Here is a 27,690-nt window from a genome sequence, read left to right as displayed (position 1 = left end):
TCATCTTGCCCTCTAACATTTTCTCCATCTTAGATATTTGAAGTTTGGTTTAATTTCAGGTTGATTAGCATTAAGATTTTATGACTATGACATTTCAGAAAGAAATCTGACTCAGAAATAATTTTGTACACAATTATATTAACCTACATGAATTTAATTTTTTACGTAATTCAGAATCCAGAATACCTTCTCCATTGGCTAACTCAGTACCAAATTTTTTTTTCTTCTTTGTCCCAAACTAATATTTGGAAGTTTCATTGTTAGAGAACCATAAGTTTTATTTCTCTTTGTTCATGTACAAAAAGACATGAGAATGGGAGCCTTTGGGAAGAAAGTTTACACTGTAGCCTTTCCCCTCCTCTTAAAAGACTACACTATAGTCTTTTAAGATTTTCTTTGAATCATGCCTTGTGTTGAGTGAAAGATTATTAGTCTTAATTATTGAATTCACGGGTATGTTTCTGACAAGCTAGGATTTGTCTGTTGAGTGACTGTCTTTCTCAGGCCGTTTCTGTAGCATTCTCTTTTCTCTCTGCAGCATGCCTCTTCAGATGTGGAGAGAATGATCCTGGGTAACAAATGCGATATGAATGACAAAAGACAAGTGTCAAAAGAAAGAGGGGAGAAGGTAAATTTCAACTGAATGCGTAAAGATTCGAATCTACTAACATTAAGCATTTATTTTCTTAGTATAATTACTGATTTAAGTTTTGAAAATACCTGTATTCTAATCCTTTAAAAACAACAAAGAGATGTAATCCATACTTGAATGGTACGAATTAGTATTCGAGACCCAACTCTATATACTGTGAGTTCATGACTCATTCCTAAAGAATTTGCTCTTTTCTGGGAGATACAAATTGGTTCTTTTTCAGATTCCTGCAGCCTAGAGTTCAGGCTATTTCTTCCATATCTGTGTGAAAACGCCCAGTTTTAAAGTTAAAATAATTTATTCACTTTGGAAAAAAGTAATAGGACAGATGAAGTTCAACAGTAATCATTTTCCAATTCATTTTTTAAAAGAATATTGTACTACACATTAAATTTAGATCATTATGAATAAACTCCTTGTAATTCATCAAGCTGTGGATGTCATTTATAGGCATTTCTCTATTTTGTGTCCTGCAAAGCAAAGGAGTGGATTATGTGTACATTTTTACTTCTGTGACATTTTCTAAGTTGACATAGAGGCTTCAATGTTTAAGTCTTGGAATTTTGCTTTAGCCCCCCCCCCCCCTTTTTTTCCTTGGTGACACATCATTTTCAATCTGAAACTTTTTTCTCCTAAAAACACTCACTTTCCAGGTGAGTGTGGCTTAGCACTTGAGCATCGACCTAGGATCCAGGAAATCAAGGTTCAGTTCCCGGTCAGAGCACATGCCCGGGTTGTGGGCTCGATCCCCAGCAGGGGCTTGCAGGAGGCAGCCGATCAATGACTCATCATTGATGTTTCTATCTTCCTCTCCCTCTCCCTTCCTCTTTCTTTCTGAAATCAGTAAAGACATATTAAACGTACACACACAAAAAACATTTTCTTAATCTTGTTGTTATAAATGAACTGGGAACTCTTTGGGAGTAGATGGAAATGTGGAAGAGTTCACATGTGTCACAATCAATAGAAACCAAAACAATGAATACTTAGTATTTTAAGCTTTTCTGTTAAGCACTAATTTATTAAAAAATAATGAAAAGTCAGTATAGTAACTGTTGGAGAATCGTACTTTCAGAGCAGATAAAAGGGGTGAATGAATCTCAAATTAATGGTAGGGGTGAGTGTTACAGTTTTTCTGTAAGTATATTAGAAACTAAAAGTATAATAGGAAAAAAGAGAACTACTATACTTAAATCATGTTTTGAGTGGAAGTGGTGCCATGTTAAGATGATGAAGTTGGGTATCTCAGTTTCAGTCACAATAGAAGAAGGCAAAGATATTAGAGAACCACAGGAGTTCGGAACTAGATATCCTACTCTTGGGACTTTGAAAATCCTAGAAAATATAAATGCTTTATATGTTCAAGCAACTTGCACTGTATTTAAGTGTTTCTGTTTGCCTTTCAGTTAGCAATTGACTATGGGATTAAATTCTTGGAGACAAGTGCAAAATCCAGCACAAATGTAGAAGAGGTAAGAAAGGAAGAAATGTCTGGTGACTTGTTACATATATAGTAGCACCAGTGCTTACCTGCCTGTGTTCAAGCAATTCTCAAAGCCTGTTTTTTTTCCTGACTTAGTGAATGCCTTGTGTGAACTCCACCTCTGTGTTGTGAACTTCTGTGCTTCTGACTTTTATGTGGATCCTGGTTGTTGAATTTCTAGCACCCAACCTCCACATGGAATATACAGGGTTTCCCCCAAAAATGTATACACACTTTGAATGATTATAAAAGCGGTGTTTATTAACATACAGTTCATTTTCAAAATTTAAAAGAATCTACAGAAATGAATAATTTTTTTTGTTAACACCTGTTTTCAAACTGATGACCCTTTTGGTCCAGGCACTGCTGATAACTCGAAGCAATGGAATCACAAACATCAAGAATCATTTCGTTCAGTATTTGTGCACCCTCAATTCATCAACTGTTGCCAGTTTTGTACCATAAACTTTATCTTTTATGTACCTCTATAAAAAAGTCTAGTGGATAAATTTTCTTCATTCAAAGCTTAGTCTGGCTTCACCTATTTCAAATCAGTTAAATCTGAAAAGGAGTGAAAATTAAGTGATTATCTGTTAAAGTGTGTATACATTTTTGGGGGGACACTTTGAATAATTATAAAGACGGTGTTTGTACTTCACCTGCGTTTTCAAACTCCCAGTAGCATTTTAGGATGAATTTCCTTTGTTCAAAAGTTAGTATGGCTGAAAAGAAAGAAACATCAATTGAGCTATCAGCTATTAAAGTGTGTATACATGTTTTGGGGACACCCTGTATTGGATTGCTCAGTTAAGATTCACTGAACAGAAGATAGACGTTCAGTTTAAGTTCACTTTCACCCTGTATTTGGGAAGCTGGAAATCCTGCACTAGCTGACCAAGCGCAGTGTCTTCCTCTGCTCATTTATCATCATTCATGTCATCCTATAGTCGCCTTAATTACTCTCAGGTCTGTACCAGAGAAAGAGAAAGAATTAAACTGTTAGCTTATTGAACAAATTCCCTTAGTGTACATGTTTAAGTAGATTAACATGATACATTGTAATGATGGCATTTGGTAGAAATAAAGTGTGTTTACCAGTGAGTACTTTATTTAAAAAATTTTCAGTAAGTTAACTGTTAAAGAAAACCAAATCCTAAAGTCTTCTAAGAATAGATTTTCTTTACCAAGGGCAGAATTGTTGATAATATTTTCCTTTTAAAAACATTTTAAAAACTGGTCATAAAAATATTACATGTAATATACTTTAAAACATGTAACTCACTAACAATAATACCGATGATTTCATAACATTTAATTTCTTAGGCTATTCACTGTTCACTATATCATCATGGCTAAAAAGTGAGGCTTAAATGACTTTATTGGATAGTGGACACTGATCAGAACTTCTTTTTTTTTTAAAATAACTAAAACTCATTTTTTTCAGGTTGCTAATGGGTGTTAGGAAACAGGAAGTCTCTACTGATTTATTTACATAAGCATGGATAAGCAGAAAAATGCTTCCTCTGCTTGCCACAAAAAGATTTCCTTCTGTCAGAAGGAGGGGCCTCTCTTAAATCAGCTTTGACGGAGGCAGAAGAGCTTACTCACTGAGATGGCCCACGCAGGATTTCTCCCATAGAGTGAACTCGGTACCTGGCTTCCTGGAAAAGGCTTAGGCCTCTGTCGGTACCTGTGCCCTGATCACACCTGTGGCCTAGAGAGAGCAGTGAGTTATGGAAATGTCGAGCTGGGAGTTGCCCAGGTTGCTTGCTCTGGCCCGTAGTCTGCAGAAGTTAGCAGTTTTCCCAGAGCTTTAACTGACTGTGGTTAGTTAGCCTCATAAAACTGCGATGGGCTGATTTAGAAGTTTAGGCTCACAGGTGACCAGTGTGACAGTGAGACACGGTGAGTGATGATAATAGGTACTGTATTGTTTTTGTTGGACTTGATTGGAAATAACCTTTTGCTGAATATTTTTTGGGGCATCAGGCGTGGTTGGGAGCAGAGACTGAGGCAACAGTGGGGTTAGTTAGCATGAAGACAGCGGAAGAAGTTCTGAGTCTTGGCTCCCTCGAAACAAAGTAGGGAGGACAGAGTGACAAAAACGTTAGGTTTGGGTCATGAGACACTAGGCACAAAATGTCCCTGAGGCGAATCCGATTCGTCCTACGTGCATTTGAACTGACTTCCACCTGGGGGTTAACTGGGCTGCGGCGCAGTAGGGATTTGAGAATGTTGGGGTTATACATATTCTCAGGTATACGAGTGAGAGTGATTGAAGGAGAGGACATTGGGAATAAAAGGCAGAGATGTTTGTAAAAACAGATTTTAGAGCTATAGGGTGAAACACTTATTCACTTATTAAACAGATAGTCAGCATCTCCTGGACCAGGCACTGTGCCCCGCCCTGGGTGTGCAGGGCGGCTTAGACCGAGCCTCTGCCCCCGGGCGCTCTGGGTGTACTGAGGAAGCCATGCATAACTAAAGCGTCATATCAGGAACATGGGCCAGATATTAGGTGCAGAAGATATCTGATGAATGACAATTTGATAACACTGGAAAATGTTTGTGATATAATAAAAAAATAAGATACAATAGTCATGGGTATACTATGATCACAATTATGTTCTTTTCTCAAACGCTTTAAAGTAATATGCTTATAATAATAAAAACATTCTATATTTCTATTTAAAATACATTATAAATATATAACAATGCAATTTTTGGTTTACCTTTAGGCATTTTTTACACTTGCACGAGATATAATGACAAAACTCAACAGAAAAATGGTTTGTATCACTTATAATTTTTATTTTCATTATGCTATTTGTAAATTTGTCCTATTTATGCTGTATGTTTATTTGATTAAAAGAATAGGTCTGATTATAATCACATTAACTCTTTTTTTTTTTTTTTTTTGGCTCACATATTCACCTGGTTGAGCTTTCATCTGGCTCTCTAAGTGGGCATTAATTGAATTTTGATCCAAATTATTAAAATAATAATGGCACAAATTAAATTTTTGCAATAAAATTATCTAGTTCCGTTTTGATGTGACATATTTATATCTATATATAATTACGATCTTGAAGCAGCTAAAATTTGCTTAAATTTGAAACGATCTCAGTGATGAATCATTAGGACAACCTTGAAAGTTTATTTTAACATGATTTCTGAATATAATTGTATACCTTATGTAACCAACTCTTCTTACCTCTGACAACAAATTGCCTATACCAATATGTTAACATTGTTTCCATCATTACCCTTGAAACTTTACACTCCCTTGGCAATAATTTCTTTGAATTGGAAAAAAGAGCTTCCTAACTCATATTAATACATACAAAAGGTGCTGTCCTAAAAGCATTTTTTCTCATTATAATCCACCATTTCCAAAGAAACCAACAACATTGTAACTTAACTACTTCCTTTTCCATTGAAATACTCTACTGAATACACATTTGTGGTATGGGTTGATATTGTTGTGTCTTTTAGATAACTGGATTCAAACCATGAAACTTTTATTTTCTTGGTAATTTTATCTTCTGTTTTTTAGAACGACAGCAATTCATCAGGGGCAGGCGGACCAGTGAAAATAACAGAAAACCGATCAAAGAAGACCAGTTTCTTCCGGTGTTCACTCCTTTGATGAACTTTCTCTGAGAGACTGCAGCACACCTAGAGGACCCTTTCCTGCTTCTCTGAAAGCACAGGTCACCCAGCCTCAGAATCACACCGCCAGGCTGCTGCTGAGAGCACCACCGAACCTAGACCTCTTGACACAATGCCAAGTGGATTCCAGCCCTGTGGCCTAGCAAAATAACAGGCTCCTTTTTTCAAACCTGGAAGCAATGAAGTGGAGACACATGCAAGACTTGTTTTTTCTTTGTTTTGTTGCCTGTTGCAGAAGCTGCTATCTTTCTTTTTCACTTTGCACATCAGTGTTAGCCTTTCCCTGTCATAGCACCAGCTGATACTCTCATATGCACACTTTTGTCTCATGAAGTTCTAGACAAATTTATGCTTTGGGGGATGTTTTTTAAAAAAAGAATAGAACATTTAAAGCAGAGATCAGTGTACTAAAATGAAAGGACATTGTTCTGGTTCATATGGCCAGATGTTACTACATTCATAGCATTTATTTAAGGGCTCTGATTTATGGTTTTCTTAAATAAGAATCATTAAATTCTGATAAAAGTTTATCTTAAAAATTCATAAAAGTGTCCCTCTCTTCATCAGAGGCCATAATTTCTTTATTTCTTACTGTTTAGTGCTTTGCTTCATTCCTGACCTTTTAGCCAGAGTCTGGGTAGCTGCATAAATCACTTTTCAGTTGATTCCCTCTGCCTAATCTATAAAAACTGCACCTGGAAATGACCTTACTCTCACTTTTCCTGGGGTTTGTATTTGCTGTCTTTTCCTATGTTTGACCTATTGTAATCACCCAGTTACCTAAAACAACACATTTGACCATTGTTGTTTGTTTCTAGTTTTGAACTCTTGAGTTGAAATTTTACCTGGGCAGAGAAATGTACCATTTAGGGTTTTATTGCAGCATCTAATTGTGGTTCCATCACAATAGCATGCGTAATATATTTTGTCTTAGGTTTACTCCTCAGCCTGCTGGTTTAGTTGTAATACCCAGTTCCTACCATAATCCCTGTGTACAAGAGTTAACAAGAGTTAGATTTAGATTTTAGTTCACAAAAAGCTTACCTATAGGAAGAGAGGTTACTTAACATAAGTTTAGTAGAGATAGCTCTTGGTAATGGTGAAAATAATTATTTTTGTTCTGTTTTTACTTGGGCTTTTTAAAAAGTTAAAAATAATTAGACCTAACGCAGCCTCTAGGAAAAGTCTTGCCTTTTCATGAGAGAAAATAGGAGCAAGGTTTCATTTTTAAAGTAGCTGTTGTTGAATGTGTAGAACCAGTTCCATCTGCTCAGGTTTGTTAGAGAACGTGGTCCAGTCGTTTGGGCCAAAGCCAGCCAGAAGCTTAGCTGCCTTTCTCACCACACTCTGGTACTGGGACACCTTTTGTAGATGAAACCGCCACATAGGAAAATAAAGGTATTTAGTGTTAACTATGTGCCAAATTAAGATCATTATGTCACTGCTGTTATTCTAGCCTTCAGGGTCATAACACGAAAAAGAGAAACAAGAGGAGATGAAGGAAATGAACCGTAGTAATTATTCTTCCTCTTAGGCCTGGTTTGTTTCACAAAGTGGACCATCATGCTTAAATTCAGAATAGTAAATGGAAGTGGAAACGGATTGCTTGTTACCACGGAGAATTCTGCTTCCAATTAAGATGTGTCATTAGAATGCTTGAACCGCTCAACCTTTACTACTTGTTTGAAAACCTATGCACAATTTAGCTGCAGCAAATATTCCAGAGCTATTTTCGATGGATACTCTAAACTTATTAACAGATTTCAGCCTCCTTGATTTTAATGTACCTATAGGCTTAAAAGCACCTGCTGGTGTCCCAGTATAGTCATTGAAAGTTGATTGTAAGTCTACCACCTTAAAATTAGATACATTTTTGGAAAGAAAAAATAATTTCTTAGAAACATATTGTATTCACTAATTTTCTGGAAAAAAATTCCAAGCAGTTAAGCTTTCTGGAGGATAACAAAGTAGTTTCTAAAAGGCAAGTGCTATGACACCATGTATGAATGTAATTCTCTTAGTAATTTACCTCTGACTATTTGGTGTCTTAACACTCTGGTTTATATCTCAGGGGTTATCTGCAAACCAAAACTGACATGTTCTATGGTTACCTTTTTTTTTAATAGAATGCTTTGCTTTTGTTCTGTTCCTTCCCTCTTCTTTTGTCTTATATGGATTAATAACTAGTCTCCGTGAACTTCCCTTTGAAAGAGCCTGTAAAAGCTAGATGAGTCTAAAGGTGCTCTTTGAAGTAGCAGCAAGTTAGGGATATATGCTCTGTTGTACTGAAATAAATCGTCCTTGCTATTTTCTTACATTTAGTCTTGCTAAATTGTATATAATTTGAGCTAAGACCTTAGGAAATTCACCTTTTGCATGGCAAAATGACCCAATAAATATTCCACTTTGCTTAATAATGTACATATAGTGCATTATTTTTTCTATTTGTCAATGAATTTAGTGAGAGATAATTGTCTGTTCCCTGCTGAAACTGAAGAAAATCTAGTTTTGTGTGAACACTTCTGTGGTCTAATGGACCAGGTACAGGAAGATTTTGCAGCAGTATTAGTGGTTTTCAGTGGCTGCACTTTATTATCAGTGGGCTCACTTCTGCCAGTGGTTGGACTAGACCTTGTCAAATAGAGTCTGAGGGTATCAGGCAATGCAGATGTGCTGTAACTAAGAAGCATGTCAATCAGTTGACTGTAAAATGTTTCACTGGGAACTTATTTTAGCTCTATTTTACTTCAGACAGATTATGAGAAAATAACCCACCTGTGCATCAGTTAGGAGATGCTGCAGGGTTTCTTACTATTTACATGGACATTTTGTGCAGTCTTTGTTATAAATTTTCAGAAGACTATACTCTTTACTTTGAAGGACTATTTTTAATTATACCTCATTTAGCTGACTAGTATTCTAATACCTGGTAGAAAAACAGTGAGCCAGCCTTTAAGCATCCACACAATTTAGATCACATGTTTCATTTTGAACTAAAGGCATCATTGGGAAAGGTAGGAGGTAGTTTAGAATAGAACATACACATCATATCCAATAGTGCAAAAAAGAAGTATTATCTCCCTGTCTCCATTAATAATTTTAGCTGTGCAATATAGATAAATGTTTGCAGAAATTTCTAATAAGAGATTATAACTCCATTTTACAGGTTCTATGCTGAGAATCTGTATTAAGGCTTATATAGAGTTTTTCCTGTGAACAGTAAGTGATACACTTAAGCAGACTCTCTTTTCTAGTTTATAACTTAGATGTCTTTATAAATTTAGTTCTTAATCTTTAAAGATGAACTTCTAAGCTTAAAATTTTAAAACAGCACTTCATTATGTTGGTGTACTTGTGTCAGATTTTAAGCAGTCATTTCTGCTGTCAGGTTTTTTACATTCCTTTTGCCTTCTTGTTTTAGCTAAAAGGGGGGGGGGTGTCTAAAAATGAAATTCCTTGTCCTAGAGAAACCTAGAGTGACAGGATATGCTAATAAAATTTCAAATGCTAGCACAATTTTACAATAGAATTGGCCTTTTTAAAAAAAGACTAATAAAATTAATAGGTGTCATGCTCACTATGAAAAAAATCTAAATGACTGAAATTTACAGAAATGAAAATTAGCAAATAATTATTTTAGGGATATTTTCAAATTGTACTTCATTTTTTAAATACTTGTATCGTATGCAATTGCATTTCTTATTGCCAAGAACTAATAGAACTTGTTTCATTTTCTTACCTTTTTAAAAAATGTGAGTTTAATTATTAAAGTTCATTCTTATGGCCTCACAGATGGGTTTTATTTTGATTGCAGCTGACACAGCAGTTCCTTGAATGCAAAATACCGTAAACTCTTTGGCTAAAATCATTCCCCTAATGGAAAATATCTAGTTTTTCCATAGAATTATCCTACTGCATATGTTTCGGCATGTTTTTGCTCCAGCAGCTTACTGTGAAAAGCTCCTGCAGATAAAGCAGACCTGTCACATGGTTAATCTTGTTTAAGCCAATTAATTAACTGTGTACTGATACTATTGCTGTGTTTTTGTTTTTTTTAAATGGATTTTATTCCAGGTGAACTTTTTTTTACAATAATGTTCGTCTAAAATAAAAACTACATAATGAAAATACTCATGACTCTGAACTGGACTGCACGTTTTGAAGCCTTTCTTTGAATTTATAGGTGTGTGACTCCAACCACGGCCGACTTGGGGTGCTTTAGCAAACTGTGACTTAGAGGTGTTTCAAATGGCCAGACCTCTTCTCATGCTTGGTTCAGAAACAGCGCACTGAGGTTACTCGGCGACACAGCTGCCGCCTTGAGCTGACCATCCCTCCCTTTTCAGCCCTTGCAAGTTTACTTTCTGTTGTTTTGTTTTCACTTCCAGCCCTACTGCTGTCCCACCACGTGCTTGTGCATGTCCCCAGTCGTCGCCTTCCCTGTTCACCCCCACCACCACTTCGGACCTTCACTGCTCCTCTCGGGCACCCTGCTTCTGTCCTCTCGCTCTTGGTAGACAGACCTCTGCTCTGTGCCTCGCAGGAAAGCGAGTCCAAACCCAGCTTAGTGCCTCTGCCCCCCGCCCGCAGCCTCCCGGAGCTGGCTTCCCCCAGCCACCCCCTGCCCACCTCCCTCTGGCAGCAGAGGCCGCTTTTCTCTCGGCCCCTTCCCTGGACCCGTCCCCCTGCCCCTCTGCCCTGTTTCTTGGGGACTCACAGCTCTTACCCCTCCCTTCAGGCTCTCGTCCTGTGCGGCCCCTTTCCCCTGAGCGCCTTCGTGTCCTTACCCCTCCCTCCCCTTTGCCGCGTGTCCTCTCACTAGTGCTCTTTTCCCTCCTCTCGCCACCGCGGAGCTTCCCCGGAGGGCTGCCCTTAGACGCCGCCTTCACTTTGTCGCCTTGCCTTTACTCCTGAGCCACCTCCAGTTTGGCGTCCTCCCTGTCCCTTCTGTGACATCACGTGTACAGCGGCCTAGTTGAGAAAGTTGCTGACAGTTCTCTGTCCTCATCATGGTTAACTTCTTGGCAGCATTTGACGAGTTTATTGCTCCCTCCCAGAAATGTTCTCTTTCCTAAGCTTCTGTGACAGTCTTCCCCACTTTTCCAAAATAATTTCAGCATTTTTCATGGCTCTTAAAAATGTGCCTCTGTGGTAGGCTGAATAGTGGCCCCTAAGTATGTCCATGTTCTAATCCCCAGGACCTGTGACTGACTTCCTGTGTAGCAAAAGGGACTTGGCAGATGTGATCTTGAGATGGGAGATGATCCTGGATTGTCCAGGAGGGCCCTGTGTCATCCCAGGGGTCTTGATGAGAGGGACAGAGGAGGAGACAGAATGAAAAGGAACCGATGTGGTGGGGACAGGAGAAAAGGTGTGATGCCGGGCTATGAGCCAGTGAACGAGGTAGCCTCTGGGACCTAGAAAAGGTGAGGGAAGAGTTTCCCCTACAGCCTCCAGAAGGAGCCAGCCCAGCCCTGACACCTTGGTTTTAGCCTAGTGAGACTCGTTTCGTAATTCTGACCTTCAGCACTGTACTGGATCTGAATGGTCTGCTTTCTTCCCTTCCCTACGAGACTCTAAGCTCCTACAGGGTGGGGATCGAGCCTTTCGGTTTTATATCCACACTCCCCAGTAAGGAGCCTCAATTTGTGTAGCTCATCAGTCACTAAATTCTGTTTGCACAGTTCCTAAATCTCTCTTTAATTTGCCTGTCCCTCCCTAGACTCCCACTATTTCCCTGACCCAGGCCACCATCATCTCATGCCTGCAGTATGCCAAAGATGTCCTGTCTGGAATCCCATTTTCCATATCTGTACAAAGGAGATCTCATCATGCACTTGCATGAATAAACCCAAGACCTGAAGTAAACTCTAACCTGCTGCCTTTCCAGTCTTATCTCTCGTCCCTCTCTTCCCATTCTTAGGACATCCTGAACTATTTTCTTTCATTCTGAAGACTTTTCACTTGTTTTTCCATTTCTTCCCTATATCCTAGCTTTGCTGACTTTGAATATGAGACCTGAATGGGTGGGTGTTATTGTTACCAAAAGGCCATGCGTTTGGGTTGGGTGCCTTCCGCCTTCCTGTACATTCTCATAGCCCCTCCACTCGACTGTCTGGCTTCCCCACGAGACTGTAAGCTCCGTGGAAACAGGAGCACATCTGTTTCCTTGGTGTATTCCCAGTGCCTGACATTGTGCCTGATACTTAGCAGGCAGCCAGCATGCATTTTGAATGAATGAATGGTTAGGTAAATACACATCTCTCAGCACTGTCAAAACAAAGCTCAAGTGAATTCATTAGTATATTGTGAATTACTGGTAGCTATGTCAAAGCCTTACTTGATAAATTGCTAAAATATGGTATTGCTTTTTGCCCCCTCTCCCCCAGCAAACACCCAGTTCTCAGGAATTCTCAGCAGGCTATATTTGTATCCATGGTGTGTGCTTGCTTCCTTCCCCCAGTCACCTTTTAGGAACTTAACTCCCAACACACTTAGTACCCTTATGTTTTTAGGTCTTGGGGAGAAGCTAATAGTAAGTTCATAAAATCTTACTATTGCTTAGCCTCAAATTCTTCACTTGTTAACAGAATTGTTGAAATCAGTGTTATGCACTTTTTAAACAGGAATGTGAGATGTCATTATTCAGAGAAAACTTGAAATAGGTTTTTCTAGTAAATAACCGTGAACGCTGAAGATGACTATTTTATTGGTTATTTTGGCAGTTTGGTCTAGTTGCTCTTTTCTTTTCTATCCCAACAGACATCAGTTAAAGATGTCTTCACAGATGGTGGGGCAGAGTCATTACGTTTTGTATTGCCTTCCCATTTTTTAACTGGACTTGGGGACCAAAATTCAACTGAAATATGGTCAAGATAACATGAATACACATTCCTGTGACATAGTTTTGCTTGAATTGCCGACTTCCAAAGTATTCGAGTCCATTTTAACCAAAACACATAGGGTAGCCCTGGCTCAAGTGGTTCAGTGGTTAGAGCCTTGGTCTGCACACTGGAGGGTCATGGGTTCAATTTCCAGTCAAGGGCACGTACCTGGGTTGCAGGTTCAATCCCTGCCTCCTGTTGGGGCGTGTGGGGGCAGCAACCAGTCAGTGTGTCTCTCACATAGATGTTTCTCTCTCCCTCCCTCCCTCCCTTTCTCTCTCTCTCTCTCTCTCTCTCTCTGTCTCTCTCTCCTCCCTCCCTTCCACTCTCTAAAAATCAATGGAAAAAAATATCCTCACTTCTTAGGTGAGGATGAAAAAAAAGACACATAGGGTATTCAAATTACTAAAACAGGGATAAAAGAATAAGTCATATCCTGGCATCATGGCAATAATTATAATTTAAAAAGCAATAGTTGCTATAAATTGACTATTAAATTTAGCTCCACTTCCTGGGAGTCAAGGTAAAGCCTGAGTATGAAGAGTTAGCTTTCAAACGGTCCATATGAATTTGTCAGGAGAAACAAAACTTTTTTCTAGTCCTGAACTCATGGATCTATTAGAGATATTGAACAGTGACAACCAATTAGTTTTATAAAATATGCAGGGGAAAACATATAGATGACCATTTCTTGTATAAAAATCTGAATTTACGCCAAGGACACAAGTACATTATGCCTCTGTGAAGGCATCTCTGCACGGAGCTGAAATAATGGAGTTGCAGTTGATAACTAGGATTCAGGACAGAACCAAAAGAATCAATCCAATGGTGAGTCACCTTACCACCTTGAACTGTCTCAAACTCAGTATCGACAGGTGTGGGATAAGATATTTCAGAATGAAGAAGTATTCTATGGAGTAAATGGGAAATATATATGTCTGTTTTAAGTGGGCAAAGGTGACATTTTACCATAAAAATTAAATACCTGCAGATGTATTATTTGAAGGCCTATTTCCAGAAGTGACCTGTAAAACATCTTCATTTAGGTCCCAGCTTTTGCATATTGTGTTTTTCTTTTCAATGTTAAGTTTCATGAGTTTTATTCGTGATAGACATTAAAGACTGAGTAGAAACGGCTAACACTTATATAGCACTTAATGTGCAGGCACAACCCTCAAAATAACCCATGAGACATTATTATTATTCCCATTAAACTTGGAGAAAAAAATCTTAGATATGATCAGAGAACTTAACCTTCTGGTTTTAATTTTTAAATCTCTCAGAAAATGTTAAATTAATATAAAATAGCAAATGTTTGTAAGTTCCACTTTTAAAATTATTTCAGTAATTGAACAGATATTTAGTGAGCACCGTCTAGGTGCTACGGAAACAACAAAGAACAAAAGAAAGCCCCTGCCCTCCAAAAGTTTCTTTTTAATGGGGGAGACCAATGAGCAAGTAAAAACAGAGCAAGGAGATATCACAGGGTGATCAGAAAATGCCTTCAAAACAACGTTTTTGAAGACTTGGGGCAGTGGGGCACAAATAAAACCAGCGTGCCAGCACAACCCTGAGAAGGAGCTTTTCCATTATTTCATCCTGGTACTGTCTCCGTGAGTTATCATCTGAGTCACCACTTTCCCAACTTGGGTTTTATACGTTATGAAGCAGGAAGTTACCACAACTATGCAAATGAAAAAATGTGCTTTAAAAAAGACTCCTTTATTTAGAAATAGAATCCTGCCTCTGTCGGCGCTGTTTTTCTTTAGTTGATCTGGAATTTTACCCGGTTCTGGCCCCAAAGGGGACTGGGAACCTCCCCTCCTCTTCGCCCTAAGGCAGCCGGCACCGTGGTCCTGATCTATGTGTTCGGGTTGGGTAGTGAGATGTAAGTGGGGGCGCTACAGCTCCCGCACTAGTCGCCCTCAATGCAACCTCTGGATCTGGAACCGCAGCTCCTCCCCGGGCAGCCCCCGACGCTGGGTGAGACCTAAGCCCCGCTGGGAGGCCCTCCCCAAGCTCCCCTGCCCCGCCCCTCGGACGCCCCGCCCCGCCCCGCCCCGCCCCGCCCCGCCCCGCCCCGCCCCGCCCCGCCCCGCCCCGCCCCGCCCCGCCCCGCCCCGCCCCGCCCCGCCCCGCCCCGCCCCGCGCTCCTCTCCGCCTCCGCCGCGCGCACTCGGCGTCCCCGCTAGGCCCGCAGGCGCGGTCGCCATGACGGCGGCTGTGTTTTTCGGCTGCGCCTCCATAGCCTTCGGCCCCGCGCTCGCCCTCTACACCATCACCATTTCCACGGAGCCGTTGCGCATCATCTTCCTCATCGTCGGGTGAGGCGGTCGCGCTGGGAAACCGGGACCCGGGGCTCCCCTCCCCCGCCGGGGGTACCGGCGACCCCGGGCGTCCCCACCTAACGGCTCTACCTTGTTGGGCTCTGAAGGGGAGAAGGGCTGCGACCCGTGGGAGCCGAGACCCCGCTCCCCTGGGACGCCTCGCCCGCCTCCGAGGGTCCGCAGGCAAAGACGAGAACCCCGCGACCGCAGAGGGCGGGCTCTGGGGAAGGCGCTCTCACTGTGGGTCCCCCAACCCTGATACTTGGCTCCTGAGTTTTCACTTAGACTCCGTGGGTGGGCTTATAGTGGGTCGTGAGGCCACTTAAATTGTATGCAAAAAAGTGTGGATACGTTCGAATATGCCTCTTATTTTTCTGGGGAATGGGGTCACAAGTGAACTTCAGCTTCTCGCAGTTTCTGTAATCCCAAAGGGATTAAGAGCCCGGCACCTGCGCGTCCGGGGCTTGAAAACATACCGATGCCCAACCCCTGGCCCAGGCCAACTGAACTGGAGTGTCTAGGGGGTGGGATTCAGGCTACGGATTTATTTTTATTTTTTTTAAAGCTCCCTAGATGATTAAGGTGTGCCGCCAAAGAGTGGAAACCTGTGCAAACAGAAGCACCTGTCAGTGCGTCTCCTTCAGGAGCTTGGTAAATACCGAACTCTGGCGGTGAATGCGGTCATAATCCCAGTTTTCCTCTGTCTGGCAGCACTTCCTGAGGCTTCCCACGTACCCCTCCACCCTTGAACCTCACTTGGCACCCAGAGAAGCAGCCAGGCTAGGCCAGTGCTCACCTTTCCTGAGTTTCTTCACCGTCTCACAACTGTATTGAAAATGCTGCATCCCATTATAATTTAAAAAGCGATAGCGATTTGGGCAAAAGGTTTATAAAGCTTGTTAAAAATCATTAAAAGCTTGTTAAAATAATGAGTATTTTTCAAAGCCCACAGGAGTGTGGTGAAAACAGGCCTGGAAGACTGATCTAGATCAGGGCACAGGTTTTCAAGTTCCAGATTTTATACCAACCACTCTATTAATAGAGATGTTGACATTTTTTTCTGGAAAAGATACTTATATTTGTACATCAGTGAGCAAAGCATTAATTCGGAAGAATAGCAAATAACGTTTCCAGCTAGATAGTCCTTGGCAGATAGTCTGCAGATGTACTTAACAAATAGCAGGGTTACTGAAAAAGAGTGATTGTTAGGAAAAATCCCAGATTGTTTTTGGATCGCATGTTCGTCTCTCCAGAGAAAATTCATCACTGATCCACTGATTAAAAACAATGGATCCATAGCATCACTTTACGAGGACTTAAAAAAAAAATTAATCCTGTACTTATGTTTACTTGTGTCCTTTCCCCCCCTAATTTTCAGAGCTTTCTTCTGGTTGATATCTCTGCTGCTTTCCTCCCTTGTCTGGTTCGGGGCAAGAACCATTACTGACAACAAAGATGAACCAGTACAGAAATATCTACTGATATTTGGTGTGTTAATCTCAGTCCTTATCCAAGAAATGTTTCGGTTTGCATATTACAGACTTTTAAAGTAAGTTAAATATTTATTTATCTTTTTCCTAGTTAATTTGAATTATGATTTAGTAATTTGAAATACTAATGTAGTGTGATATTCGAAGGTCCATGCCTTCCTACATAGTTTGAAGCCAAGGATTAGAACATTTTCAACCTGAAAATAATGAGTATTTTAGCTCGTGGTTAGTTCTTCATTCACTCATTCAAGAAATAATGCCAGGCATTATTCTAGGTACTGGGGATACATGATTAAAAGACAGTTTCTGTCCTCATGGAGGTTATATTATAATGGAAAGAGATAGACAACAAATGAATGAATAAGAAAGTATGTTGTATATTAGAAGATAATATGTGCTATGAAGAAAAATAAGCTAGAGAAATAGTCATTGAAACAAGAAAAAACATTCCACCTTAGAATTTATATCAGCTTCCCTTTGCCACCAACTAAAATTCTTATAGAGATTATGCCTACCATTATTTTGATTGTATTAGGAAAAATAAGGGTTCATTTTGTGGTATTTCATGTGATTTCATATCTGTAATAGAAAAACATATTTGAAAAAAAGCCGTGGGCATGAAAAAACTTTAGGCCAGAAAGTAGGTCATCTAGGATTCATGAGGACCTCACATGAAACCACTGATTTCAAACACAGCTTGAACTTAGAACCACATTTTCTTTCAAGCAGTCATGACATTGGCTTTGATTATATAGTAAGACCTAGTAGAATAAATGTGCCCTTTCTCTTTTGGCAGATGAGATAGTTAAGCCACTCCATGAATTTCATGGATGTAACCGAGACAGAATCTCAACAATATCTCTTATAATAACTTCTGGTAATTTGTTCTTGCCTATATGCTAGGCTTTCAATATTGTTTACTTGTTGCTTTAAATAACAGATACTGAAATTTACTAATGAAGAAATTTAAATTACAAATTGAAAACCATGAAGCTATTGCTTACAAGCAAAAGTCATATTTTAGAAAAGGTTAAAGATGAAATTTCCATTAGTTCTTGGAAATATTAGAAAGCAACCAACAAATATCAAAGATAAAATTTAAGTTTCCACGGGAATACATTATCTTTAACAGATGGACATTAATCTGTGGTTTAATGTCTCTGGTATGCAGTAGTTACTACCATTCCCAAATTTAATTTTAATAGTAGGCTATTATTAAGATAATCAAAACTTCCCTCTTTCTGACCTCTGCCCCACTCAAGAACCATACAGTCAAATGACATCTCTGTCATGTGGTGGTGGTTTCTTTCATAGCTAAACGTTCGTCATTTCTTCACCTGGTCCTCAGATGACATGTCTGTGGCTTCCAAACCTTTTCTGGTCTGTTCTTTTATGTCAGTGGACATATCCCTTTTTGTCAGTGCCTGGAGTTTACCTGTGCTCAGGACCCAGCAGAATACCCTGCTATGATCGCAGTCGTGCAGAGGGCAGTGGCCCATCCCTCCCTTGACTATACATTTATTTTATGGGTCATGCTTTAATAACAGTGCCTCACCTTGAATGAATGAATTGTAACTTTCAGCCTAGCAAAGAGTTGCACTGTGAGAAATTGGCTTGTGGCCACAAGTGATAACCCTTTCTACCTTAATTTCTTTTAAAAAATTCAAGTTATCGTCCTGTACATTGCCTGAAACATACATTAGACTTTTTTTGGCTTGGATTGAAACTTTTGTAGTTTAATTCAATTTTGTCTTATAATGCTGATACCATAAATATTTGGTAATTTGAGAAAATCTTCCATTTATTTAAAAAAATTAATCATTGCTATAATTTCTTAAAAGGCATATTTTTTAAAATTTCTAAAATGGTGTATTTAATTTATATACATATTCCTTGGTACTCTCCCTCCCTTGCACACATGTACAAAAAAAAAAGAATCAGAACAAGTGAGAAAGATAAGGTGATTTATCAGTAGTTCTTCAAAGTTTATATTTTAAAAATTGGGCTTTTTCTTTTTTGTTTTTGGAAACTCTAATAAATGAAAACAAAGAATTTTCCACTTCAGTACAATGGTCATAATAAGAACACTGCCCCACACGTCATCAGTGCATTCTGTCAGGAACATGGAAACTGATGATGGTTTGTACTTTCTCACTTCCTAATCTTAACGTGGAGAACTGTTAGGGCCATAGAGCTTTCCTCCCACAGACTTGTAGTATAGAATGAGGAAGTTTATTAACTTTTGAGTTTACATATTTAGAATATTTGTGATAGCAGTACTTTGCTATACCAAATAGCAAAACCCTTTTATTCATTACTGAGCAATTTATATAAAACAAAAATTCTCCAAAATTTATTGATTCTCTTATACCATTATATTCATTTATTGATGGGAAGTATTACTACTACCTATGTTTCTAAGCTTTAATTAGCCTTTAACAACACTCCTGTAACAGATAAGTTTATTATTTACGAAAATGGTACGTTTTAGTTGGTTACTGCTCCAGAGAAAGAGGTTGATAGTCATTGGCTCACGTCTTTGCCATCAAATGATCCTACCAAATGGAGAGCACTGAAATGCAAATTGCTTCTTTAGAGTCTAGAAAAACAAAAGACCTTTTTTTGTTCTGCTTTTTGCTGTTTGGTTGAACTCTGCATTGCCTTTAATTTAATGATATTTATATTTATAGTAAATATAATTTCAATATCCTTTGAGTCAGGGTCATTGTTGCAGAGTTTCTAGCCAACAAGGGTTAGTAACAGTGGCAATGGTGGAACCAACTACCAGCCACACATTGCATTCCCAAAACATTTGGGTGGGGGAGGGCGGCAGGCACTCATGATAAGTTTGTGGATTGTCCACAACAGAAGCATAGATATGATCACTTTGAGGATCATTTCTTACTAAGCAGTTTTCTAATCTTTCACTCAGCTATTCACTTAGTTTCCTCTCCGAGGAAAGCATTTTATTCTCCTCTGATTATTTTTTCCCTGAAGCCTGTTTGGGGGGATGTGGCACAAATATGTAAATATTTTGGAATCAGACAACCATATGATTAAACACCCATATAGGAGTTTAGACTATCAGTATTGTAGGATTTAAGAGAAAGGAGAGAGAATGATTACCAATCATTGGTAAAGGTGGTTTCTTTGAGAAATTGCAGCCTGAATTAGACTTTGAAGGTTGAATACAATTGAAATTCTATAGAGTGGAAGCTAGAAAGGATGGTGGCAGAATAAGTATAGCCCAGGTGGAAGATATAACAAAGCACCAACACAGTGGGGTTGAAGATATATTTCTTTGGGAAAAGGAAAAAATTCAGAGTGGTAGATACCATAGGATGGATATATATATATACACACATACACACATACACACACACACACATATATATGGGTGACATTGGTTAATAGGATCATATAGGTTTTAAATGTACATTTCTATGATACAAGATTTGTATATTGTACTGTGTGCCCACCGCCCACAGTCAAATCATCTTCCGTCACCATATATTAAGCTCCTTTCACTCCCCACCTCCCACCCCCTTCCCTCTGGCAACCACCACACTGCTGTTTGTGCCCATGAGTTTTAGTTTTATAATCCACATATGAATGAAATCATATGGTACTTAGCTTTTTCTGACTTGACTTATTTCACTTAGCATAATATTCTCAAAGTCCATCCATGCTGTTGCAAATGGCAGTATTTCGTCTTTTCTTATGGCTCAGTAGTGTTCCATGTTATATATGCACTACATCTTCTTAATCCAGTCCTCTGTTGCAGGACACTTTGGTTGTCTCCATGTCTTGGCCACCATGAATAATGCTGCAATGAACATAGGGGTGCATATTTCTTTGAGAATACATGTTTTCGAGTTTTTCGGGTATATACCCAGGAGAGGGATTGCTGGGTAATATGGTAACTCAATTCTTAATTTTTTGAGGAACTGCCATACTGTTTTCCATAGTGGCTGTACCAGTCTACATTCCCACCAGCAGTGAATGAGGGTTTCTTTTTTTTCAGAACCTCTCCAATACTTGTTGTTACTTGTCTTGTTGATAATAGCCATTCTAACAGGTGTGAGGTGGTATCTCATTGTACTTTTGATTTGCATTTCTCTAATTGCTAGCGAGGTTGAATATCTTTTCATATTTCTGTTGGCCATATTTATGTCTTCTTGGGAGAGGTATCTGTTCAGGTCCTCTGCCCATTTTTTAATTGGGTTGTTTGGTGTTGAGTTTTATGAGTTCTTTATATATTTTGGATATTAAATCTTTGTTGGAGCTATTGTTTGCAAATATTATCTCCCATTCAGTCCTCTGCCTCTTTGTTTTGTTGTAGGTATGTTTTACTGTGCAGAAGTTTTTTAGTTTTATATAATCCCATTCATTTATTTTTGCCATTACTTCCCTCGCCTTTGGGGTCAAGTTCATAAAATGTTTTCTGTGAGCAAGGGCCATAAGTTTAGTACCTATGTTTTGTTACATGTAATTTATTGTTTCAGATCTTATATTTAGGTCTTTGATCCATTTTGAATTAATTTTTTTACACGGGGACAGACTGTAATCTAGTTTCGTTCTTTTGCAGATGGCTTTCCAATTTTCCCAGCACCATTTATTGAAGAGGCTTTCTTTTCTCCATTGTGTGTTTCTGGCTTCTTTGTGGAAAATTATGTGCCCATATACATGTGGTTTTATATCTGGGCTTTCAGTTCTGTTACATTGGTCTGTGTGTCTCTCTGCCAATGCCATGCTGTTTTGATTATCGTAGCTCTGTAGTATAATTTAAAGTCGGGTAGCATGATACCGCCGGCTTCATTCTTTTTTCTCAGAATTGCTTTGACTGTTCGGGGTCTTTTGTGGTTCTATACAAATCTCATGATTTTTTTGTTCTATTTCTTTAAAAAATGACATTGCCATTTCGATGGGAATTGCATTAAATCTGTATATTGCTTTGGGTAATATGGCCATTTTAACTATGTTGATTCTTCCAATCCATGAACACGGGATATTTTTTCATTTTGTTGTTTCTTTTTCAATCTCTTTTAATAATGCTTTGTAGTTGTCAGTATATAGATCTTTCACATCTTTTTTTTTTGTTAAATTTACTCCTATTTTATTCTTTTGGTTGCAATTGCAAAAGGAATTGTTGTTTTGTGTATTTTTTTTCCATTTCTTTTTCTGAAGTTTTGTTGTTAGTATATAGGAAGGCAGTGAATTTTTGTACATTGATTTTTGTACACTGCAACTTTACTGTATTTGTTTATTGTTTCTAATAGTTTTTGGTGGAGTCTAGGGTTTTCTATGTACAGAATCATCTCATCTGCAAAAAGTGACACTCTTACCTTTTCCTTCCCAATTTGGATGCCTTTTATTTCTTTCTCTTGCCTTAGTGCTCTGGCTAAGACTTCCAGTACTGTGTTGAATAAGAGTGGTAAGAGTAGGTATTCTCGTCTTGTTCCTGACTTTAGAGGAAAAACTTTCAGTTTTTTGCCATTGAGTTAAATAATTGGCTGTGAGTTTGTCATATATGGCTTTTATTATGTTGAGGTGCATTCCTTCTATTCCTGTTTTATTGAATGTTTTAATCATAAATGGATGTTGTGTCTTATCAGATGCTTTTTCAGCATCTGTTGACAAGATCATATGATTTTTATCCTTTCTTTTGTTAATGTGGTGTATTACATTGGTTGATTTGCATATGTTGAACCATCCTTGTGTCCTTGGAATGAACCCCACTTGATCATGATGTATTATTTTTTTGATGTATTGTTGTATTTGATTTGCTAGTATTTTATTTAGGATTTCTGCATCTGTATTCATTAGAGATATTGGTCTGTAGTTTTCTTTTTTTGTGTTATACTTGCCAGGTTTTGGTATCAGGGTTATGTTGTCCTCATAATATGTATTAGCAAGTATTGCCTCTCCTTCAGTTTTTTGGAATAGTTTGAGAAGGATAGGTTTTAAATCTTTGAATGTTTGGTAGAATTCACTGGTGAAGCCATCTGGTCCTGTACTTTTATTTTTGGGGAGGTTTTTGATGGTGGTCTCAGTTTCCTCATTGCTGATTGGTCTATTTAGATTTTCCAGTTCTTCATGATTAATCTGGGAAGGTTATGTATTTCTGGGAACTTATCCATTTATTCTAGGTTATTGAATTTGATGACATATAGTCTTTCATAGTATTTTAGTATGATCTTTTGTATGTCTGTGATGTCTGTGGTAACTTCTCCTCCATTTCTGATTTTGTTTATATGGATCTTTTCTCTTTTTTCCTTAGTCTAGCCAAGGGGATGCCAATTTTATTAATCTTTTCAAAGAACCAACTCTTTGTTGTATTAATTTTTTTGTATAGTCTTTTAGTTCTCTATTTCGTTCAATTCTGCTCTTAATTTTTATGATTTCCTTTCTTCTACTGACTTTGGGTTGCTTTTGTTCTTCTTTTTCTAGTTCTTTAAGATGTGGTGTTAGGTTGTTTACTTGCAATTTCTCGTTTCTTGAGATAGGCCTGTAATGATATAAACTTCCCTCTTATTATGCTTTTGCTGCATCCCAGAAGTTTTGATATATTATATTGTCATTCTCATTTGCCTCTATATATCTGTTGATCACATCTTTTATTTCTCCTTTGGCCCAGTCATTTTTTAGTGGCATGATGTTTAATCTCCATGTATTTGTGGGTTTCTTTACTTCCTTTTTGCAGTTGATTTCTAATTTCAAGGCATTGTGGTCACAGAATATGGTTGGTATGATTTCAATCTTCTTGAATTTGTTGAGGCTAGTTCTGTGACCCAACATATGGTCTGTCCTTGAGAATGTTCCATGTGCACTAGAGAAGACTATAATCTGATGTTCTGCGATAAAAGACTGTAAATGTCAATTATGTGCATTTGGTCTAGTGTTTCATTTAAGGCCGATATTTCTTTATTGGTTTTCTGTTTGGATGATCTATTTAGAGCTGTCAGTGCAACATTAAGGTCCCCAACTGTGATTGTGTTTTGATCTGTTTCTCCTGTTAATTCTGCGAGTAGTTGCTTTATATATTATGGTGCTCACTAATTGGGTACATATATAATTAAGGAGTGTTATGTTTTCTTGATATTGTGTCCCCTTTATGATTTTAAAATGTCCATTTTTGTCTTGCATTACGTTCATTATCTTGAAATCTATTTTGTCAGATATAAGTATGGCTACACTTACTTTTCTGTGGATTTTATTTACTTGGAGAATCATTTTCCACCCTTTTGCTTTGAATCTACCCTTGTCTTTGCAGCTTAGATGTGTCTCTTGAAGGCAGCACGTGATTGGGTTTTGTTTTTTCGTCCAATCTACTATTCTTTGCCTCTTTATTGGTGAGTTCAGTCCATTTACATTTAGGGTAATTATTGATGTGTGAGGATTTCTTGTAGCCATTTTATCTTTTGTTTTCTGGTAGCTCTGTGCCTCCACTGATTCTTTTCCTTTGTGTTTCTGTCTGTTGTTTTTATTTGTTGGTATCCATACTTCTTTCCTCTGTTTCTTCTTTTTTAAGCTGTGTGTCTCAATTTGGGGATTTTTGTGCGTTGTTATCATTAGGTTTATGAAAAAGAAGTTGCATTTATACAGTAGTGGTTTTTTTTTTTTCTTTTTAATACATCTAACCTCCATCCTCCTTTGCCTGTTCAGACCTTTACCCCCACCCCTTTTATGTGTTTGTTGTCACAAATTATCCCTGTTTATGCTGTAAGTTTCTTGGTGATCTTACTCATAGTGTTGTGGCCTTATGCTCTTTGTTTCAGGTGGAATAACCCCCTTGAGTGTTTCCTGCAGTGGAGGTTTTCTGGCTATAAATTCCCTCAGCCTCTGCGTGTCTGGGGATGTCTTTATTTCTCCTTCGTATTTAAAGGATAACTGCTGGATATATTATCCTTGGCTGGTAATTTCTCTCTTTCAGTTGTTTGAATATTTGATTCCACTCTCTCCAGACTTACAGAATTTCTGCTGAGAAGTCCGATGATAATCTGATGGGTTTCCCATGTAGGTCACTTCCTTCTTTTCCCTGGCTGCTTTGAGAATTTTTTCTTTTTCATTAATTTTTGACAGTTTTAATACAATGTGCCTTGGAGAGGGCCTCTTTGGATTGAGGTAAGTAGGTATTCTGTCTCCTTCTTGGATCTGAGGATCTAGCTCTTTCCATAGGTTTGGGAAGTTCTCATCCACTATTTGTTTGAATAGGCTCTCCATTCCCTTCTCTCTCTTCTTCTGCTACTGTGCCTATTATCCTTATATTGATTTTTATGATGGAGTAAGATAGTTCTCATAGAGCTCTTTCATTTTTTTTTTTTTTTTCTATGCTCAGATCCCTCTCTTCTCTCTGTATCATTTCTAGATTCCTATCTTTGATATCACTAATTCTTTCCTCCATCTGGTCAGCTCTATTTCCTATGCTCAGTAGTTCACTCCTAATCTCCTTAATTGAATGCTTCATTTCCAGGATTTCTGTTTGGTTCTTTTTTAAAGTTTCAATCTCTTTGGTAAAGTACTCATTTTGTTTTCTGAGTACATTAAGTTGCCTGTCTGTATTTTCTTGCATCTCGTTGAGTATTTTGAGAACTGCAATCTTGAATTCTCTGTCATTTATATCACATATTTCCATGTGTTTCAGTTTGGTTTCTAGAGATTTTTCATTTCTTTCTGAGCTGCCTTGCTACCATTGTTATTCATGGTATTTGCTGGTCTTCTCTGTCTAGGCATCTATATATTATTGGCTCTTTTCTAGCAGCTTTCTCCAAAGAGGCCTTTCTACTATTTACCAGTAGGTGGCACTGAATCACAAGATTTTTACCTCTGTAAAATCCTACAGCTGACCACCACTGCAATAAAGCCAAGCTGCTTGGGGGTGAGGTTTGTTTTGTCCTCTCAGCAACTCCAGACCTCTGCAGGGGTTCCCCTCACCACACATGCCCCAACTGGGGATCAGTCACAAAGGGAAACAGTGATTCTGCTGCAGTAGTTCTTGGTTTGCTGATAATGTGCTCCTCAACCTGATACCAAGGGCAGTGGGAGGTGAGTTTGGAGAGTCCAAGGGCTCTATGGCTCCATTTCTTTGTCTACAACACTGGCCGCTCAACAGTGGATAGCCGTGGCAGAACCCCCCACACTGTGTCCTTGCCCAAGTGCTGTGTCCTTGCCCAGATATCTTGGCTGGCTCAGCCAAAGCTCCCACTGCTCACTCTTGTAGGAGTGCTCACCAACACTCTCTGTTCCTCCTAGCTGGGTAGGAAGCACCTGCTACTGCTGACTTCTTCCCCTCTCTTGGCTGAGCCTTCCTCAAACTCTCCGCTGCAGGGCTGCATCCGTGGCCATCTGAGCTCTCCTCCCTTCTCACCTCCCCATTTGTTTCCATTTGCCTAGATGCTTCAATGCATGGGTCTCTCAGGCAAGCCTCTATATTGAGTAGAGAATCCTTTGTTGAGTTATAGTTGATCAGTTTGTTAAAGTTTCAGGGGGAGAGACCAATGTGATCTCCCACACCACCATTCCTGTGTCTGCCATAAGATATTGAACTAAGTATTTACTAATCTCAGAAAGTAGTCAGAAGTATTGCTTTTTTTCTGATGGCTTGTTTACTTATATTTTTCTCTTTTTATGTGAAAGCCAGATAAAAGGCAAAAGTGGGCTGGAAATTTTGGTTGATTTTAGGTAATTGAAAATTTGCTGGGTTTTTGTTTAAATGGATTTTAGATTTAAGTATAACGTTATCAGAAGCCTCGGTATGTATCTGGATTTTGAAGTATCTCATATATTTTCCTTATGTACTACTTTTCCTTTAAAAAAAAATTATCTGTTTGGTTTTATCTTAGAAAAGCCAGTGAGGGTTTGAAGACTATAAACCCAGATGAACCAGCACCTTCTATGCTACTGCTGGCCTATGGTAAGTTAGAATTGCATGGTGTCACTAAAAAAAAATTCAAATTTTGCATAAAAGCCATTTTTATCTTTTGTATCTTTGTAGATCTAGTATTTTATTTCTGTCTGGTGTATTGGTGTATATTGCTTATTTTTCTAGCTTTTCAGGGCCCTTATGTAAAGGGAAGTGATTGCAGGTGACACTTACCTGTGTGTCCATTAAATATTAGTCAAGTTTGAAAGTTAGGTTTTTAACACTCTAGCTAACTAGCAACTTCTAAGTGAGGTTACTGTTACCTTCTCCAGGTGGTTACCAGGACTTTGGCTGTACTAGGAGGACTCTTTATATTACTACGGTTAATACCTCTGCATATTTTTCTTTCAGAATTGTGTTGTAAAGATTGGATCTGGGTCTATTAAGTTAAATCACCCAGTTTGGGGCAAGTCACCCTTAGTGTGGTTCCCAGTTCTAAGCCATCACACTTAATTCTGCATACTCTGTTATCATAAACTAAAGCCAGAGCTTCAGCATCGTACCCTTCTCTATCTCACCTACTGCTTCTGTGCCTATTGAGAGCTTTTCCATGTCTCTGGTACATTCCACTATTCATTTCCTTTCCTCTTCTCACTCGATTCATCATTTAGCCAAGCACCTGCCTTTTCTGAGCCAGCATTCCACTGTTTTTCCAATAGCATGTATACCCTTTCCCCTTCAACAAAATAATATTTCCTTGGAAATTTGATTTGAAGATAAATCATAGCATGAAGGAGTTTAATAGTGTTTTTCTTCCTCTTTAGTTTCTGGCCTGGGCTTTGGAATCATGAGTGGAGTATTTTCCTTTGTAAACACCCTGTCTGACTCCTTGGGGCCAGGCACAGTGGGCATTCATGGAGACTCTCCCCAGTTCTTCCTATATTCAGGTATGTGCCTGGTAGCTGTGAATATTTAGACTTCTGGTCTAAATGATCATTCCTGGCTTAGGAATTCAAATGAATAGAAATTTGTGTTATATTTCCTAAGGGCAATATACTTTTAGATACCACAAAGTAAAGGACCTATGAAAATAAAAAGAAATTTAGGGTAGCATTTAGCTTGTGTAAAGTTTATTTTTATTTTATTACTCTAACAATGTTGCTGTATATTGGATATATCACAAGTGAATTTTTATAGGCTCTGTGCTCTTTTTTATTAGTTTATACTTATCTTCAGTATAAGCCCTAATCCTTAATTAATTTGTTATCTTAGCCCCTTTTTGGGATAGGTAGCATAATTTAATCTCAAAATTTGAGAGAG

At 38.6% G+C, this 27,690-nt stretch overlaps 2 protein-coding genes across 3 annotated transcripts in view; both read left to right on the top strand.

Moving 5' to 3' along the window:
* Positions 1–9,951, top strand: part of RAB8B (RAB8B, member RAS oncogene family) — a 60,003-nt gene extending 50,052 nt beyond the window's left edge. The window contains exons 5-8 of the mRNA XM_087821014.1: positions 539–628; positions 2,059–2,124; positions 4,874–4,924; positions 5,692–9,951. Of these exons, the coding sequence (XP_087677140.1) occupies positions 539–628; positions 2,059–2,124; positions 4,874–4,924; positions 5,692–5,784 (300 nt within the window). The 3' untranslated portion in view covers positions 5,785–9,951. The remainder of the gene's footprint in view (positions 1–538; positions 629–2,058; positions 2,125–4,873; positions 4,925–5,691) is intronic.
* A 4,939-nt stretch (positions 9,952–14,890) lies between these two features.
* Positions 14,891–27,690, top strand: part of APH1B (aph-1B gamma-secretase subunit) — a 174,919-nt gene continuing 162,119 nt past the window's right edge. For both annotated transcript variants that reach the window (XM_016208582.2, XM_016208581.2), the window contains exons 1-4: positions 14,891–15,015; positions 16,397–16,567; positions 26,351–26,421; positions 27,195–27,317. In XM_016208582.2, the coding sequence (XP_016064068.2) occupies positions 14,903–15,015; positions 16,397–16,567; positions 26,351–26,421; positions 27,195–27,317 (478 nt within the window). In that variant the 5' untranslated portion in view covers positions 14,891–14,902. The remainder of the gene's footprint in view (positions 15,016–16,396; positions 16,568–26,350; positions 26,422–27,194; positions 27,318–27,690) is intronic.

Source organism: Miniopterus natalensis, chromosome 1, assembly GCF_054644295.1.
Source record: "Miniopterus natalensis isolate mMinNat1 chromosome 1, mMinNat1.hap1, whole genome shotgun sequence".
Taxonomy (NCBI): Eukaryota; Metazoa; Chordata; class Mammalia; order Chiroptera; family Miniopteridae; genus Miniopterus; species Miniopterus natalensis.
The sequence above is the reverse complement of the archived record's forward strand: the minus strand, read 5'-3'. Positions and strand labels throughout refer to the sequence as shown.